The sequence below is a fragment of the Varroa destructor genome, unplaced genomic scaffold, assembly GCF_002443255.2.
Source record: "Varroa destructor unplaced genomic scaffold, Vdes_3.0 BEIS01000001.1, whole genome shotgun sequence".
Taxonomy (NCBI): domain Eukaryota; kingdom Metazoa; phylum Arthropoda; class Arachnida; order Mesostigmata; family Varroidae; genus Varroa; species Varroa destructor.
This window is the reverse complement of record NW_019211454.1, coordinates 18,975,117-18,992,774: the sequence shown is the minus strand read 5'-3', so window position 1 is coordinate 18,992,774 and position 17,658 is coordinate 18,975,117. Positions and strand designations below refer to the sequence as shown.

Here is a 17,658-nt window from a genome sequence, read left to right as displayed (position 1 = left end):
TCAACGTCTCTCGCATGCGTGCAATACATTATTACGATATATCATTGATTAGCGCTCATCTGACCTGTAAAAGTTGCTATCGCGGACGTCGTTATCTATGCATTTAGGACAACGTTGGATTTTGTCCGAGATCGTTCCCTACTGCATTCACAAAAATTCGACTCTTCGTCTCCTCTGGTGGCTACTACTGGTTCGGTCACCGCTGGCGAGTGCGGAGGACCTTTGCCCCGTGACCCACGACCATGGCGAAAGAGACTTGCCGCCGACTGAGGCAGCCTGATAATTTAAGGCAGTCCTTTTTCGAGATGAAACTGTGCGCTCACGATATTGTCCAACTAGTACGACGAATCATTAGCAACTAAGGACTCTTCTACAAGGATAGCAGATGAAAAACATGTAGCCGATCGTCTATGGTGAGTTTAAACATTCAAACTTCGTTAGTTGCCCCATGAAATCGAGAGATTTAGTGTGGTGCTGGAATATCCACAGTGACCTACTTGTAACAGTTAATAGGTGAAACGCTTTAGGCAAAGCATGGTATCCAGACAAGCGTAGCAAGTATGCTCGACCCTGCGTTATCAATCGCTGATTTTTTCATGTAATTACCTGGAAGGTCAGCAAATGCGCCTAATTCCTCTGTGTGTAAAACGGCTACGTCATCTTATTATTTAGAAGTGCTCGGTTCTAAGCTCTTGAACGCCATTGGTACAGGAAGATCACTCGCAGAGATGGGTGTCAGAGACAACATGTATAACGGAACTATGTCAAGGTATACGTCAGATAAACGTAGGTCAAATAGTCAGAAGATATAGGCGGTGGGTTCAATTAGTACCTATTCAAGGTATTGCTTATAGTGTAATAAAGCAGAAAAAAAAAGCTTTGAAAAATTCAAGTTGATATTATCAACTTTTCTCAACGAGTCACGCACGGTTAGTCATCGCGTTACGAAGGTAAATCACCTCGGTTTGATACACTATGTTCTCTAAATTTATTTTTTGCAATTCTGAAGTATCCAAAAATTACCGAGACGACTACGATTGATTGGGTGGTCGAACTTCATCTAGAAGATGATTGATTTACCATAATAAGCTCCTTGAACGCTTTTTTGAAGACGGCGATCAGCGGTACGTGAGAAACCTACCGAACTGCAAATATTTAAAATCAGTTTCATACATATTATTACTTTCCCTTTGAGTGGTTTTTATGAAGCTTAATCATTTTATCTATTAACTATTTATAGTTTAAAGCCACATCAACAAAGGTAAGCATATGGATACGGTAACTGCGTGTGGATATTTTGCCTTGCCGGCAAACTGCTCTGCCGTTTTTTACTATGTACCACGCAAGCAAAACCCTCTTCAATAACCATTCGTGATGTTTATAAAACGAGAGTAAAAATGCGTTAACAACTTACCAGCCCTGACTATGATTTTTAAGGACCGGAATCTTTTATCGTTATTAATTACCGCATCCATTTTATCCAGTGGCTATTGCCAGGACAGCATGTAGACCACTAGATCCTGTAACTACTCTATAATAAATTTGGCTTGCGAATAACCCTACCAGTTTGAAGACGTTGTTGTCGACCGCTGTAAAAGTTGCCTCTACGCGCTCATTTTCCCAAGACATAGCTGCTACGAAAAGAAATATAGTGGCCTGTTGCTACATTAAGGCATACAGAGAGCGGTTAGATACATCAAGAAATCATTGGCTGAAACAAATAGAATGCGAATGGTATCCCGCGGGGATTTTGGGTGGCAGGTTTGCCGAATGGACAGCCCTTAAGTCTTCCTTTAAAAACATGTAGTTTAAATATTTGCTCAAATTCGACCGTTCTTCCCAGCGGTGAGACAAATAATGGCTCTATAAGCCAACAATAAATTAGCAAACAGATGGTTACAATATAAAGCGATTTTTGATATCACCTACTTTTTTTCTTATGAACGCTCTCCTTCAAACAAAGTATTCTGCTGTTAAGCTATGTATAGACATTAGATGATGAAGCTACAGCGAAACTCCCCTCGAAAATGCGGACTATCCCGAGCCGTTTTTAGGTACTAAAATATGATGCCATAGATTTCGTAAATAGCACCGTAGTAAAGGCGGAGTTTCTACCGTACGCCAGTATGCTTGTACCATGAAAAACTGCTTTTGCCCCCCCTCCAAGGACATGACTACTACGGCATAATTATCACTGAAAGAGTTTGGTTTTCATACAAATTTAGTAACTCCGAAGGCAAAACCAAAATAATAAATATATCGCCAGAGCAACTGTACATTTATCTGTCTGCCTAGAAATACACCACAACAAAGTAATCGAAAAATGACACCGTTGTGATTCTCCGCGGTTTCAATCATTCAGTTACGGTTGTCGAGGGGGTATCCGAGCCGTACATAAATAATCGACGAAGTGCATGTGGCTTTAAGGACAATGAAGCTGGCTCTACCCACAGGGATCTCATCAATTGTATCTTCAAATTCATCTGTGTTTTCCACAGATAAAACGTTCAGTATTGATAAGTGCTACCTAGTTTACTTCTTCTTCTTAACCGGGATACAAAGATTTGAATAGAGCGCTTATGCAAATAAAGTCCAACTTGAAATTATCAAAAACTCATTCCGAACTGCAGACCAGACGGATTGTTTTATGCGAAATGAAGCAAGTTCCACAGACGACGGTAGTATCGGCTGCAACACTAGACAGCCCAGCGTCAGCAACGATTGTTCGAGAACCGAGACTCGTATTCCTAAATTTGCTACAGGTAAATAGTAACTACTTTATAAACCACTGCCATATATTCGTATTGCAGATACACTTTCAATTGAAAATTATAAGTGTTAATGAGTTTCTGTAGTCCCTCAGAAACGAATAAACACTGGTCTGCCATATGCAGCGCTCTGCCATTAATAGGCAAGTAACTGCAAGTAATTATCTTATTTACTTCTAAGAATGAGATAAGTTTTACGTAAATATATAGAGTTGTTGAAAAGAGCTAGTTTGACTACTGCCAAAAAGAAATCATGAAAGAATCGCATCATTGAATAAAGAAAGGCTTTGTATTATTAGTATCACATGGAAGTCATAAGTTGAAACTCGGTTGCTAACATTCCTTACTACTACTTTATATATGAGCTTCCTGGAAAATAATGTATCATCCATAATTGAGACAGTTCTAATTGTTCCTATCCCTACGAAATCTCGTCCTTACAGATATGCGACAGCGCTTTGCCTATCAGCGGTTTCACCCACAGCGGCGGTATCGAGGCCGCCTGGCGTCGTGGCGCGATTCCGACCATCGATCACCTGCAACGATTCCTCAAGATCTGCATAATAGCAACTTGTTCACAACAAGTGCCATACGTCGCTGCTGCATATGCTGCGCTGACCTCGCCACAAGCCGAACCTGATTCAACAGCTCCGGCCTTCAACCTTCAGGCGAACTCAACTGACGTTGATGGCGACATACCTGAGTGCATCCGCCGGTTGACAAAGCTGGACCGACTGTTGTCCGTCAGCCTAAGCAACCATGTAGCCCGACGCGCCTCCCTTCAACAAGGCCGAACACTTCTATCGCTTGCAATTGAGGTGTTTCCCAGTACGGCTCCGTTACACCGTCTAGAAATGCTACGTGTTAACAGCGCCGTGCGGCTGAGTGATCATGATTCTGATGAGAAAGCAGCTAGTTTTACCCCGCCCAGTGGTGTGAACTTCGTGGAAGGTCCTAACCAGAGGCGGCTGGCGCGATTCGAAGGACATTTAGCCGTTGTGTTTGGAGCTGTATGTGCGCTTCTGGGTGCACAACTATCAGAGACACTGGACGCGTTTGCGTTTTCCACGTTGCGAAATTCGCTATCGGCCGCTATCCGCCTAGGCAGAATTGGCCCGGTGCAAGCGCAAACACTGCAGCATAGCCTCAGTGATTTTTGCGTGCGAGCTGTCGAACGTTACTCTCAACAACGATGTGGAGAAGAAGACCATCAGGCCTCGCCAACAGTAGACCTGTACCAGAATTCGCAAGATCGACTGTTCACAAAAATGTTCTATTCATGATTTCCAGTTTGAGTCAGATGAGCGCCTCTAAATGATTAGACGTCATCAGCCATTTAATGCTGTCAAGTTGTTAAAAGTTGTCCTTTATCAAAATAGTACTATATTTGACAATGGGGTAACGGAAATGGTCAGCGTCGTACAGGGAATACGATTTGCCCAAACAGGCAATCGAAACCATTTGCTATTCTCACTCCTCATCGATAACCTATCCTTACACATCAAGCAGCAATTTCGCTTCATAAAGAAGACAATTCCATTATGCTGCACCTGCAACAGACACCGGTTATTCTGCACAACTATGATAAACGACTTCGCTTTTGCCTTTAGACGAAGAGCGGCGCCGTGAAGTTCAGAAGAGGAGACTGAAAAAGCCTAGAAATAGTCAACTCTATAAAATATTTTCGTTTTAACAACAGCTGGCAGATCTTTTATAGCGAACATCGAGGGAACAAAGTGGTAACGACAGTCACTTTCGGGGAACCGTAAAAGCTGCGGGTGGATTCTGCGATCGAGTGACGTTATATGACGATCACACCAAGTGCCACTTAGATTATCAAAACGGCCTTGCGTATCTGTCAGCTCTAACACCTCATTAAACGTTGAAGATCTGCAATCTGCAAAACCTTCAATATCTGCGCGAAACAACAGCATATCGTATCTTCATGATCAAACACAGGATGCTGGTTATGACGTCGGCAATAATGGATAATGGTTAGAAGCGTACTAACAAAAATAATCGTATGTAGATAACTTACTATGTCTTGATAACAATCATAAGTATGATCGGATAAGATAGCTAGATACATTCTGTTACATTCAAGATAATAAATCTAGAAGTATTGAAAGAAATAAAAAATTGGATACAAATTCATTAAATAAATCGAAAAAGGCCACGAAGCTCGTTCGGTTCTCAACGCTAGGCTTTGACGAATTACATAATTAATTAGCGGAGCTCGTACTCTAAACATCTAACTCATTGCCTTTATGGTCGATGTTCAAATATAACGGTCGCTCGGAAATTAACTTATTTCTGTTTGTCCGTAGCGTGGTTAAAGTAATACATGTATTTCAATGCACCTTCAATGTGAATAGGACAGTGCTAATCCTTAAATATAAAAAGCCATGACGTCACTCACGGCTGGCCTGGCTATCGGTCATCTTTGAACTTATTCAGTAGGCCTGAGTTAGTAATAAAAACGAAAAATTCGCATTATCTCGTGCTGGAATCGAATCGTTTCAAATGCCAGATGTCACACTTAAATGTAAAAATCAATTAGAACAATGCTAAAATACGTATTTTAGTGAGTTTATAATATAATCGTTATTGTTTATTTAGTTTCCATTACTTGCTGTTTCCAACTGTTCTTTTAACTTTTTGCGTCAAATGCCACCGTTGGATTTTTTAGTCGGAATCATCAAAATGGCGCATCCTTTGCTTGTCCCCTTTATAAATGTTTCTCAATTGACCAGATGCGGCCCACAATAATGATAGCATCTCATGCATAATTCAGCTGACAGATTTCTTTCCATAAGCTGATCGTGTTCCGATTCGACATCAACTTTTAGTTCTTCTAAGACCTGATAAAAGCAATCGACCTTCATCAAACCCATGCCCATGGTTGCATTTATATTTGCGCTGTCCCTATAGTATCGTCAACCCGACCAAATGTCGCCTGCAATAACGCAGAAGACAGGCAAAGTCAACTGTTATGAATACATCATCAACGTTCATGTCAAAAAAATACGACAATTTTTCCATAAACTAACTGTTAAACTTCGCTATCATATAGATTGAGTAGCAACAACCACTCGAATCGCAAAGATTCCGGGGGATCCTTCCTGGTGACTAAGGAATGATTCGTATAGACTTTGTTTCAGTAGCTTCCGTAAATCTGGACTGAAGGACTGCGCGCCACTGCCTCCTCATTTCAAATTGCCCGCCAGACTGATGTTATGTCTCTGTGGAAAGGGAACGGTCGTCTCAACAGCAGCTGGGCGCCTGCCTGCTCTTGTCTACCCATAGAAGAGGCAGACGCACGCATGGCTAACGGGAAAGGTAAACTCGGCAACAACTGATCACGTTTGTTCATCTATCCGAAGTCAGTCGAAAGGAAGTACAGACATGTTCCTTAGTCGTTGCATTCGTTCCCGTCGCTGTTATTGCTCATGATGCGTCGTCTCAGCGAAACTTCGGCCAGAGTGCCCTCCTCCTTTTGCTTTGGTTGGACGACGAGGAATCCAATTCGAACGAAGACTTGAAACACCAGGGCGCCGCACCGTCTCGGGGGGTGTACTGTAATCAAAGTAACACGATATGATTCGCAACGAAATAATCTGGAGAGAAGGACGCTCAGAACCAAACGTTCGGTCAGAGTGGAATGAGTCGCGTGCTAGTGAATGAACGATTACTGGCGAAGCAAGGAGGGTGTAGTCTTTGCCGCTGTGCAATAATAACAACATTAACAAAGAAACAACCGGATCGGGGGCGGGAACGTAGCGTGTTGACGTGCCGCCACGGGTGGTACCGGCACAGATGGTGTAACATTGGCTAGTGCATGCTAAGCGCTCGAACGTGGTTGTTCCACAGCTGTGCGTGGTTTAATGCATTTGACGACGCACGTTCGTAAGGTTCCAAGATGGGTTTTCCTTGCATAGAATAGATCGAGGTGAACTTCGCATGCAGGAAAAGCTTTTCCGTGACAAGAACTCTGAGTTGTGCAAGTGCTTGTTAAGAGGCGGGGTTTCGAGCTGGATTATATGGGGTACCATTGGTTTCTCAAAGTTCTGCTAGTGATTTGAACCACTTCATCTGTTGAAGTTCTTCCGCTCGGCGACAGGGATAAGCTGTGGCGTTCATGACTCATTTGTCATCAGGAGTAACCTATTAGCTTGTGATTATATCAGATAAAATGGCCAATAGAACATCAACTCTTTAATGTGCGCTTTGACGTTGGGAGCTTGTACTGGGCGGCATTAGAAGAAAGGCGCTCTTACTGTTATTAACGTGATGTGCATCGCATCAGTCTAATACTTGCAGATAGAAGCAGCGATCTGAAGCGAAAAAGGATTGATCGTTAGTACGCTATTAATAATATATAAAACGGATATAGAAGAAGTCGCAGCATTTGTTAACTGAGCCGGCCACAGTATCGGTACCATATAGCTAAGCAAGGTTAGTTATACAAATGGACATAATAATCGCAGCTGATGGGTTTAGGAGGTAGCTAGGCGTCGTTTCGGAGTTTCAATTTCGGAGTTCTGGATACGTAAAGACACATTCATTACTTGTATTCGTAAGTGATCTTCTGGTCATATGGATAACGTTACATGTTCCGCATTGTTTATCCAATATGACTGTGTTGACGTATCCGTTAGTACTAATAAAACGTATGTTTTTGTTGCTAGTTACGGAAACATTTAGTGCATATCAAGACGTATATCAATATAGTGAACAAGTCTTTAATACAGTATTATAGACGTATGATAAATTACCCTTATCTAATACCGAAGCAAAGAAGCCATAACTTAGATGCTTCGTTAGGTTGGCTATCTTTATCGAAAGGTGAGTGATGATTTAATCATAGTAAACACCTGGTCCATGTCGTCTTCAGAGCAACAATTCAATTTGTGCCGCCACCAAATGATAAAAGTACAGAGGGTGCTTTCGTACACGAGAAATGGCCATGGGATCAAGCTGATTTTCTCAGGGATATCGAATGGCCACGTCTATGACTATTTGGATATATTCGACTTGTGTTTGGGATAAGAGGCTTCATTATCGTATTTGTTTTCGATTGCAGTAGTTTTCTTGAGGCTCCTACGGTAGACGCCTATGTCTAACTAGATCTACTTACAAATAACCACTTCCTAGAAATGCAATGATGCATCGTACATCATACATGATTTGGCTTATTTAAGATAACTGTTCCTCCAAAAAGGATGAAGGAAAACCAAATTAATCGAAGTTCAACGTTTCGAACGGATTAACGCCGATCCCATTGTGGTATCTATGCGAAGAAATTCTACATGCTTACACGTAATTGTACATATCTGTGTACGGAACAATATGAGCATATTCAAAATGATCTATTATGAGAAATCTGAATTCTAACGAAATAAACTTAGTGCAAAAACTAAACTATCGGCATAATGAATAGTTCAAATGAACGCACAGTATGGTTGTGAGTTACATAGGTATATCGATCTAAATTCAATGCTAAGCAACTCACGGGAATTACTATCAAAAGGTAGAGCTTCTGACAATTACACCACAGAATCAAAAATGAAAGCTGTAATGTGTCCTAGTAGTAGTAGTAAGTCAGTGGAGAATAGGCGCTTCCATTAAGCAGCCGTATCTGAATGTTCGAGGTGAAGCGGGCCTGTGCTTTTTCTGTCTTACAAACAAGAACCGTTTCTAATCTAGCGACGAATTCATGATCGGGCCGCTCTGTCCTGTCAGTATCGTGAAAAGATCTGGGCACTAGGAGTCAGGGTGGAAGCCTTCTGCTTTAGTCTCAAAATGGTGATTATACGCTGTGAGGAAAGCCGTCTTCAATGTAAAGCATTTTATCGTACTATACCAATTGTCAGATAGAGACTGTAAAGCGTCAACGGTGCACAAATAGTATATACATCGTAGGTAGTGTCATACAATTCCTTAATTGTGGAAATTTTTATTATACATTGCATTTTTAAAGCTGCCGTTTAAAGGCTAAGTGATACCCAAGTCAGTTTGGAACCGGGGCTCTAAGGTACGGCTTGCAGCGTATGAGACTGACAGCATCTAAGACGCGTACTAAATTAGCAGTGAAGTCTGATCGTAATGCACTAGCCTTTGACTTAGCCGCAAGAAGAAGACACAGTTGATTGCTAAATTACGTTTGTATATAGGAGAATATATGAATATGGCGATGCCTGCGTCAAAAACGTCCATATGCGATAAAATCTCAATATTCGGTCGCCTTCAGGTTCTGTCATATGATACGTGTATGGCAAACTGGATGTGTTTGATTACTGCATTTCCTGTTACCTAGCGAGCTTAGACTCAGTAGGTCCTACTCAGACCTCCTTTTTCACTGCCAGTAGTGTCCGTTTCTTTACAAATTTTATATCGTTACCGTTTAGTTATGTACAGGTGCAGGCAGTTGTACTGCTAATATCAGTCGTGATCCTTGTGTTATCTCGAACCTGTCGCAACTGCTATATGGTCCTATATTGCTCGATGAATTTGCGGATGTGCTTCTATGCTACTAAAAAAACGACCTCGACCTCTGACCGGTGGTCAACTGCTTCCCGTAGCGATAGGTTATCATTGGACCGACACCGTTTACAATAGGGAATGCTACTCAATAGCTTTCTTGGTCTATTCTAGTTAAACTGGGTTATGGCTATAAACTGACGTAACAATAATAGCACATGTCATGTAGACTGGTTTTATTAAAGAGAAGCCGATGCCTTCTCGTCACCGCAGACATTGACGCCACTTGATTGTTGTTTTGCCAGTTTTCCATTCGCTTAATACTACGCAAAATCGGCTTTAAAAATCAATTTTGTATGTCTATATACCTGTGAACAAATGGGAAACGAAAAGCACTTTTATTGGATAATTGACTGGAAGCAAAATCGCGAATACGTCCAAGTATACATTTTTTTGGGTACCAATTATGATCATTCGCGAGCGATTTAATTAATGCGATTTAACTAATAGTAAAACTACTTCATGAAAATAATTGCTTTATTTAACGTACATTATTAGGTCAAAGGCGAAATCCTCACATACACGTTCATTACTTAGTCACAAGGGCTAACGTAGATCTGGAGCCAATAAACACTTGTGCAGGCTGCGCTCCCCGACTGCCTTTATGCAATTCCATTTTTCATCCTGATCTGTTTGTGACATTTCTCATCAAATCAAAGATATGCTTCAAAAATACATTGTGACACGCAAGCACAAAGTGAAGCCTCTGATTTTCGCCTTTAACCAACACCAGGCGCTATTTTCCGGTGCCATTTTTTTCCTCTCAAATTCATCAAAATCACTACCACATCGCAAAAATGTGGGGTCTTTTCTATGCTAGGAAGCCTCCGTTTAAGGTCGATCTCCCCATGGACAACGTCCTGCTCGTCCAGTCAGTTACTCTTATATTTTCACAAGGTCATTGTCGGAGTCCTAAAACGGGACGCGCCTCGCAGAGGCCGCATAGCTACTGACATAATCAACGACTAACACCATTGACAGTGGCGACAGCTGTGTATCACAGTTGTTTCATATAGCAAGTGTATACCATTTACCGTTGCCTTTTCGGCCAACAGGCTTATTGCGACCGGTGCCACCGTTAACGGCTCGCTATGGAGTATATACCCGCAGGATTCGATGAGGGCTATAGCCATGTCGCTTCAGTTCAAGCTGAGTCCAAACATGGCCAATTTCTGCGAGCTCCATGATGGTGTGGAGGTCGCTTTCGTTCGTCTCTCTACTCCAGCCGCGGCACCGGCGACTAAACCGTAATAACATCTGCTATTGCTGTTGTGCCTTGCCGAGAGTCAAACGATAGCGCGGTCCCTTATACGGGCACGACACGGTAAAGGGCTTTGACTATTATATTAGCCATTATAATTTTATATTATAACCAGGGAAAGCTGATTAGGTAGAAGACAGGTCTAGCTAAATCAAGTTGCGCGTCGCGAAATTTGGCCTGCCGACAACTCCGGTCCATGATACACTCTATGCTGAGAAGAAGCTTTTTCTGCGGTACCAGCTAAAAATAGAAGTTGAAGGAATCACATTGACAGTAAGCAACATGCAGCTGGCAGTATTCGGCAATGTTGTAGGTTGAAACTATCACAGAACAGCTCCAAATGCGATGCTCGTGCAGAGAAGGCTAGCTTTCGGTGCGTGCATGAAGTACTACAGATTTGACGGGTGAGCTAATTAAGTCGTCGGATTATAGAAAACATCTGACTTTGCACACTGCATATTGTTTGTTTCTTCTTCATGGGTAGGATGTGTGTATTAATCTTAATTTGGTATATTAAATTTATGCTGCACAAAAGAAGTATTGCCCATTTAAATGAGCTTCCGAACTCGTTAAGTAAACATGAAATTGTTCGGGTACGGATAGGCATCCTCAGTTTGTTTAGTCTTCGACATCACGCAGACATATTATGATGCACGTTGGGCTAAGATAGTTTTTATACAGCGTGAGGCGAAACAGAGTAATAGTGTTTACGTATAGGCGTATGCCGTCATACGTTTGGAGGCAGCTCACCGTATGTAGAAGGACTCTCCGATAGACGTATTGACAGTGTTCTGTTCGATATGGTCGTTCGACTTGATTGAATGAGCAGTTCTGTAACGAGGATCAAAATTCTTAGATGTTTGCCGCTATTTTTGAGCAGACGTAACTGAGGATATGGAAAATATTGGATTTATCTCACACATTTCTTTGGCTTAATGCACTGTTAGTAAACCATTATTTATATTCTGATCAACAGCACTATGTTTTGTTGGTGTTACATTCGTATGTATGGGTATTTGTGTAATCATATCTGTTGTCATTTAGCGGATACAAATACGACCATTAGTTCGTGAAATTACCGCGCGAATTATCTATCTTAAATGCATTAATTTCTTTACATTGATTTCAAATTACAGAGTACTCAAGCCCGTGCCGGCAGCCACACGAATGATATCATTAAATATCCACTTCGTCTTTTTTGGTACCGTTACGTGCCGGCTGGCCACTCCACAAGTGATCTATAGCCATTCGTGGCGACAATTTGCCATCATTTACTTAGTAGTTCCAGATATTTTAAGTATACAACCCTGACGGACTTGTCAATTCCGTGTTCGTGTGCACGATGCGGAAATGGCAGCTTGGCTGCAATGACACAGCGAAAAATCATCGAAATCGGCGCCTCCGGTTTAATGCCGAAATAGCGTCATATATCCATACTCTCATGCACACGTATAGAGTTGGCTTTAGATGTTTATCTACCGTTAATACGTTTATTGCTACTTTCAGAATGTAGTTTAAGGACGCACTGTTAGCTGCGGTTTTTTACTCAGTGCCTTACATATGACCATCACATTAGGTGTATAGTGTCAACTTAATCATTGCGGGTATACAGACTACGTCTGTTCACGCTTAGAAAAAAAGCGGAATAATGGTAAAAGCAGTTCCTGACGGTAATGGTAAAATCATTACCATAGATCACCAGTGAACGGCTCGATCTATGTGATAACGTCGAAATCTAAGTCAAGTAAAACATCGAAACCGATCTCGATACTGCAGGAATGATAGGAATCGTGTTTTTCTATAAGTCGAACACTGTGTTTGAAAAGTTACAGTTATTTTGGATGCAGTTAGTTTCTGCCAATGTTCTTTAGACCCGAAGAAACCCTAATAGTGTAAGTCGGTCGTGTCTATATAATGATTCGAGCTACCTGTTTGTCATGTCTCATTCTAAAATGTTTAAAATGTTAACATTTATCTGATTTTCTGAAGAAGTAACTCTGTCATAGTTTGGGTCATAGATAGTTATTTTCGAAGTTTTTCATTGGTTATGCACCTATTTTGCTCTAAAAATATTCGTTATGTGCTGTTAATCCATATCACTTGAATCGATTTGGTACTTAAGTCATAGATATAGAACTAAAAAGGCAGTGTTTCCAACATATTTCGAACACAACTTCGCGTATTCTCAAATTTAATAGGCAAACACATTACCAATGTATTAGCACGGCCATTGCAAAGGTTACTTACTTATCCGTAGCATTTTACCTCGACCCATGGCGGGGTTACTATTTTGGGTGGAGGTACGGCTTATTATTCAAGGTCGTAGAACTGTACGACCTTACTGTACGCACACAGCGTACATTACGGCGTAGTCGATAACGTGCTTGTTTGAGGAACATACAGTGGTCCGAGTTCGAATCCGGGCGTTTGTCGTTTGGTGCTGGGTCAGCGGTTTTGCGAAATGCCTGATGTGGTATCGGACGTGAAAGTCTAAGCGTTTAAATAAATATCCGGGTGTTTTTTTTTTTTAAAAACGTTTGTCACGGCCAACGTTGCTAGCGAGCACCTGGTATCACTATTCTGCTGTAAGTATGCTCGAACATGGTGCTCATCAGGTTATAATTGCACGTTTAGAGATGCTGAGCTCGATAGCAGGAAGGTCTACGACAGCTCAGGTTTACTGAAAAGTTGTGGTCTTCGATTACTGCTTTCTTTCTGACAAGTTTGGTAAACTGTCATGGCCTCAGCTTAGAAGGCAACGCCTGTGGGGCAAGTCTTGGCGTTTTAGACCTGACGAAGCAAATGAATATGCCCAGTATACATGAGGATATAATCTGAGAATTTTAGGTTTACCAGCAAGGTCTGTCATTTTACCGTTGATAGACGCGAAGAGCATGTATGGCGCGTGTGGATAATGTTGTGGATTTGTATCCAAGCTGTTTCAAATCAGTGGATCATGGTGAGGTCAACAGTAAAGCTGCTGTTCAATTTCTCATCGCTATAAGGTTATCGTGGTGTAATGAATATGTTTTGTGGCACATTTATATGAATGGAAGATACGTTCTAATGAGCTTCTCTACGTTCTAATGTCTTCCATGTTTTACGTCTAGTAATTGAATCATTAGGCACCATTTTGAAGTGACTGACTGCCAACGCAAAACGAAGTGTGTTTACGCTCGGATTTCAACCTAGACCATCACGCGCCTTTGAGTGCAGAAAGCAAATGCGTGACGCTACCACGAGGAGAAGTCCAAATGAACCGCGTGCGCCTTTATTCAAATAAATGAAAACGGATTGTAGTTCATGTCAATTATCGTCGACTAAATTGATTGCGATTCATTTCAGTATTCAGAATCAAGCTTTCTTGCTTGTTTTTCTGTGTGTCCAGGCGGACCTTTACTATGTTATGGCAGAAGGATTCGAGCGGCAGTAGAATTGCCAAAAAAACTAGGTCGACAATGCAGAAACCCCTAGCACGATTTGTCCAGCTTGCTGGGAACATTAACGACAGCAGAGGCCCTCGATATACTTATACGGCAACGTTCGACGTTGCTAAGCGGATAGAGTGAAGACTTCGGACCAGCTCTTCATCAAAAGTACTGTCCTCGAATGCGTTAGAAATAACGCGTTAGCCACTGCTAGGGTATTTGTCTTCGCATGTTATCGTTTTCACTTCTTAAATCATCATCAGTGATCAATTGAGTAGCGCATGAAAAATAGGTTTTCTCCTTTCATTCTACCGCGAGCTGTCAGTGCGCTGTGTCTACTTCGACTAATATATATATATGGTCTCACGAAGATGGTCCGATAAACCCCTACTCCCCACATCCTTGGAGTTGGCTTGTATTATATAATTTATGGCATAATATTTTACACGGGTTGCGTGATATGTGCTGCTTGAAGTTTTCAGACAATCGTGTACACTTAACGTTTGCCACAAATTAACAAGAGCGTTAGCATAAGACCAACGCCAACGCACAACGTATTCTGTCTGTATAAATGGAAAACAATTTTGCCGACTGCTTCACAGAGACAAACTAAATGTCCGTAGAAAAATTGCTTTTCAACAGAATAACTGTTTTATTATGAGTGATAATTTGCGTCTATTATTCCGTCTGGCGTAAAGCAGGCGATTGTAGTTCAAATCTATTTTACTTTGTTCCAACTCCGATTTAATGCAAAAGCAAATCTTTGCGAAAATATTACTTTAAATGTATTCTACGTTCTATGATTTTATTGACATTTCACATAAATAAATAAATACCATTCCAAAAATAGGACAAGCTCAAAACGTGTTAATACACCGCGGCCAATTGAACGAAATTAGGAGTAGAGCTTTACTTTTAAATGCTGGTACAACTAAAATGTTGAATGGAAGAAGTGGAGTTATTTTATCGATAGCGTGCCGGCTTTACGTAACAGCTTGTTCTCTTTCTCTATGAATTTTTTTACAGCGTCAACATGGGCGTAGACGCGACAAGTCTCAAATCTAACATAACTTTGCATCTCACATTAACAATTTACGGAATAAGCAAGTCATAGGGTGTCCTGCAACATTTGTTCTATTGAGAAAGGGACGGTCACGTATAATTAGAAATGGCCTTGACAAGTGATTGATACGGAGCTTTATACTGCAGAGTTCGTTTGGTCGACTAGAGCGTGTATAATTATGGCCTGACTTCGAGCTATATTGGTGTGACTCAACAAACCAGTCACGCCTTGCTTTGTTTGGGAAATTCAATAACGTGTTACGCTGTTAGGTCACAACGAATTAGTCAATTTTTTTCGCACAAACCGTGTCGGTAACGCAAATATATATCATTGTCGCATGAACATAAAGCTGGGATCGTACGATCTGTTGATCCTTGTAACTTATCATGCGCAGTCCTTGTACCAAATGTATTGTTCAGAAGCAAGTGTACATATGTGTATGTACAGTAAGTTGTTACAAGCAAGTTTTGAACTACGGGCCGCTAGGAGACGAAATCAGGCCGGTAGCTACTCCACCATTCTAAAAATTAGTTTGTGAAAACCGACTGAGTTTACTCCAGAAAAAAATGAGTTAAAGTTAAAAAAACATTTTTAGTCTCAAAGATTAACGCTCAGTGGTCAAATTTTGTTCCTCGAACGAATTTGCGGAAATTCATTGGAAATTTGTAAAGACATTAGGAAAGGAGGTTTTAAGGAAAAGTACAATACATAATACTGTGAACGTTTCAAGAATGGATACTGCAGTGTCAAAGATCCACGGGGAATAACTAAATGTCGGAACCCGCAAAACAAGAATGCAGGGAACTGTTATCAAGTAAGTTTTTAACGGAAGCAGGCTCTAAGAGTCTAAGGGCTTTGGTGGCCAAAGCTCAAAAATACACTCGTGACGCGTTACAGAATTATAACCCAGATACCGAAAATGCGGAAACCGAGCAAAAATGAATTTTCCGTGAATTGACTTCAGACGAGTTAATTAACAATAAAAATAGCCTGAAGCATTCGTTCGCATGGTCTACCGCCAGCCGCAGAGCAATTAGACGAGAGAATAGCGTCGCTCTGGTGACAAATGAAGTTCGGTGGCAGTGTCGAGTTCGGACGTAATGGTAGTACTGCTAGAGCTGTACTTATAATGCACATCAGGGGCATCTGCTGGTATGAGACACTTGTCGAAAATTAGACAATGAATAGAGTCCGCTATTTTGAGTTCCTCAAGAGACTACCGACAATCAAAAGTACACAGTCTGGTTAATCGGTGACAATGCCAGATTTCATTGCTATGCGTCAATTACTTTCTAGACTGAAGAAATAAATATCCGACGCTGGCATTGATCCGCCTACTTTCCCGATCGAAATCTATGTGATTATGGAGCTTCCTATAGCTTAACAAGGGTAATTAGTAAGCATGCATATTCCATTTTTCAGGTAGCCATAGTTAAAAAATTACGTATTGGAACGCGAATATGGTTGATCAAAAGTTACCAGGGCACTAGCACAAGCGTAGGAACTGGAAAAAAGAGTATGTCCAGCACGTATTTAAAGAAATTATTAAAAGTTATTAAACTTCAAAGTCTTCTGTTTTGCTTGTAACAGCCATATATATATATATATATAAATATATATATTATTCGTACAGGTTGTGCAGTACCTATGCGACGCAAGCAGAATTCAAGGTAACGACTTCTGGCCTTGGCCGTAACGCTGGGGTGTGGACTGTTTAGATCGAAGTGGCGGTACAGGTTGATGTGAGTTTAAGGGGAGTGCGTGTCATCATACCCGGAGTATTATGGGTAGTTTGTAATGTTAGTGGGAAGTAATTAGTTACGCGATACTATACGTCTGTAATCAAAGCGCAGTTTTATTCATTTGCCTCTGATGTTTACCTCCATTACCTTTGATGTTTACCTTTCCCTACTTAAGCGGTTATGCAAAGGTGCTTTGAGAGTGCGACAAGAACTGACGCTCCTAGCTTTTAAATGTACCAACTTTATTATTATGTATGGGCGCGCGCACATAGAACTTCGCATCTTAACACTGAATAAATAGAAGGAAAAATACTGCTTCAAAACAAGTTGTTGAAATCGTTGACCAAACAATCATTTTTACAGTATCGCATGTGCGGGGGGAACTGCGAATGCAAAGCAGACAGAAGAAGGACCATTGTGATGTGGATGGACCATTGAAGGAGAGTGATGAGTGACATTTTTAACTCATCACGAGACAGAATACTTGGATTGACAATATATGCGTCGTTTAACATGCGCTTCCTAGTTTGGATAAGTTTCACACTTAAATATGTTGTCTCACTTATAAAATGGAGCCTGGCTTATATCGTTGTTCTTTGAATAGCGAAAATATTATTAACATGTTTAATTTCATTTAGTATTTATATACATGTTTGAGCTGATTATGTCGCTAACATACCTAAACATCGAACCGGATATTAATGAAACATTATAGCATCAAATCGTCGGTACAGGATAAGTGTTGAACATTTGCTTTCAGCAAATAGCTCTGCTCACTGCAACACGCATTCATATAGGCCATCCAAACAATATTGACTTATATAATATATAAAGTCAATATTGTTTAAAGCTTCTC

The 17,658-nt window shown here is 41.0% G+C and overlaps 2 protein-coding genes across 27 annotated transcripts in view; one reads left to right on the top strand and one right to left on the bottom strand.

Moving 5' to 3' along the window:
- The first annotated feature begins 252 nt into the window (after positions 1–252).
- LOC111255357 (uncharacterized) overlaps positions 253–17,658 on the top strand; it is a 29,026-nt gene continuing 11,620 nt past the window's right edge. For 11 of the 16 annotated variants that reach the window (XM_086977765.1, XM_086977763.1, XM_086977764.1 and 8 more), the window contains exons 1-3: positions 253–413; positions 2,631–2,762; positions 3,212–7,223. In XM_086977765.1, coding sequence (XP_086833891.1) covers positions 411–413; positions 2,631–2,762; positions 3,212–4,051 — 975 coding nt within the window. In that variant the 5' untranslated portion in view covers positions 253–410 and the 3' untranslated portion in view covers positions 4,052–7,223. Of the gene's footprint in view, positions 414–613; positions 770–2,630; positions 2,763–3,211; positions 7,224–17,658 lie in introns of those variants that run through there. The other 5 variants (XM_086977766.1, XM_086977767.1, XM_086977761.1 and 2 more) reach the window with 3 other exon arrangements.
- Positions 5,342–17,658, bottom strand: part of LOC111249780 (acid-sensing ion channel 4-A-like) — a 70,651-nt gene continuing 58,334 nt past the window's right edge. For 8 of the 11 annotated variants that reach the window (XM_086977752.1, XM_086977753.1, XM_022808702.2 and 5 more), the window contains 2 exons: positions 11,320–11,400; positions 5,342–6,344 (listed from right to left, as the gene is read on the bottom strand). In XM_086977752.1, coding sequence (XP_086833878.1) covers positions 6,209–6,344; positions 11,320–11,400 — 217 coding nt within the window. In that variant the 3' untranslated portion in view covers positions 5,342–6,208. Of the gene's footprint in view, positions 7,103–11,319; positions 11,401–17,658 lie in introns of all 11 variants that reach the window. The other 3 variants (XM_086977749.1, XM_086977751.1, XM_086977750.1) reach the window with 3 other exon arrangements.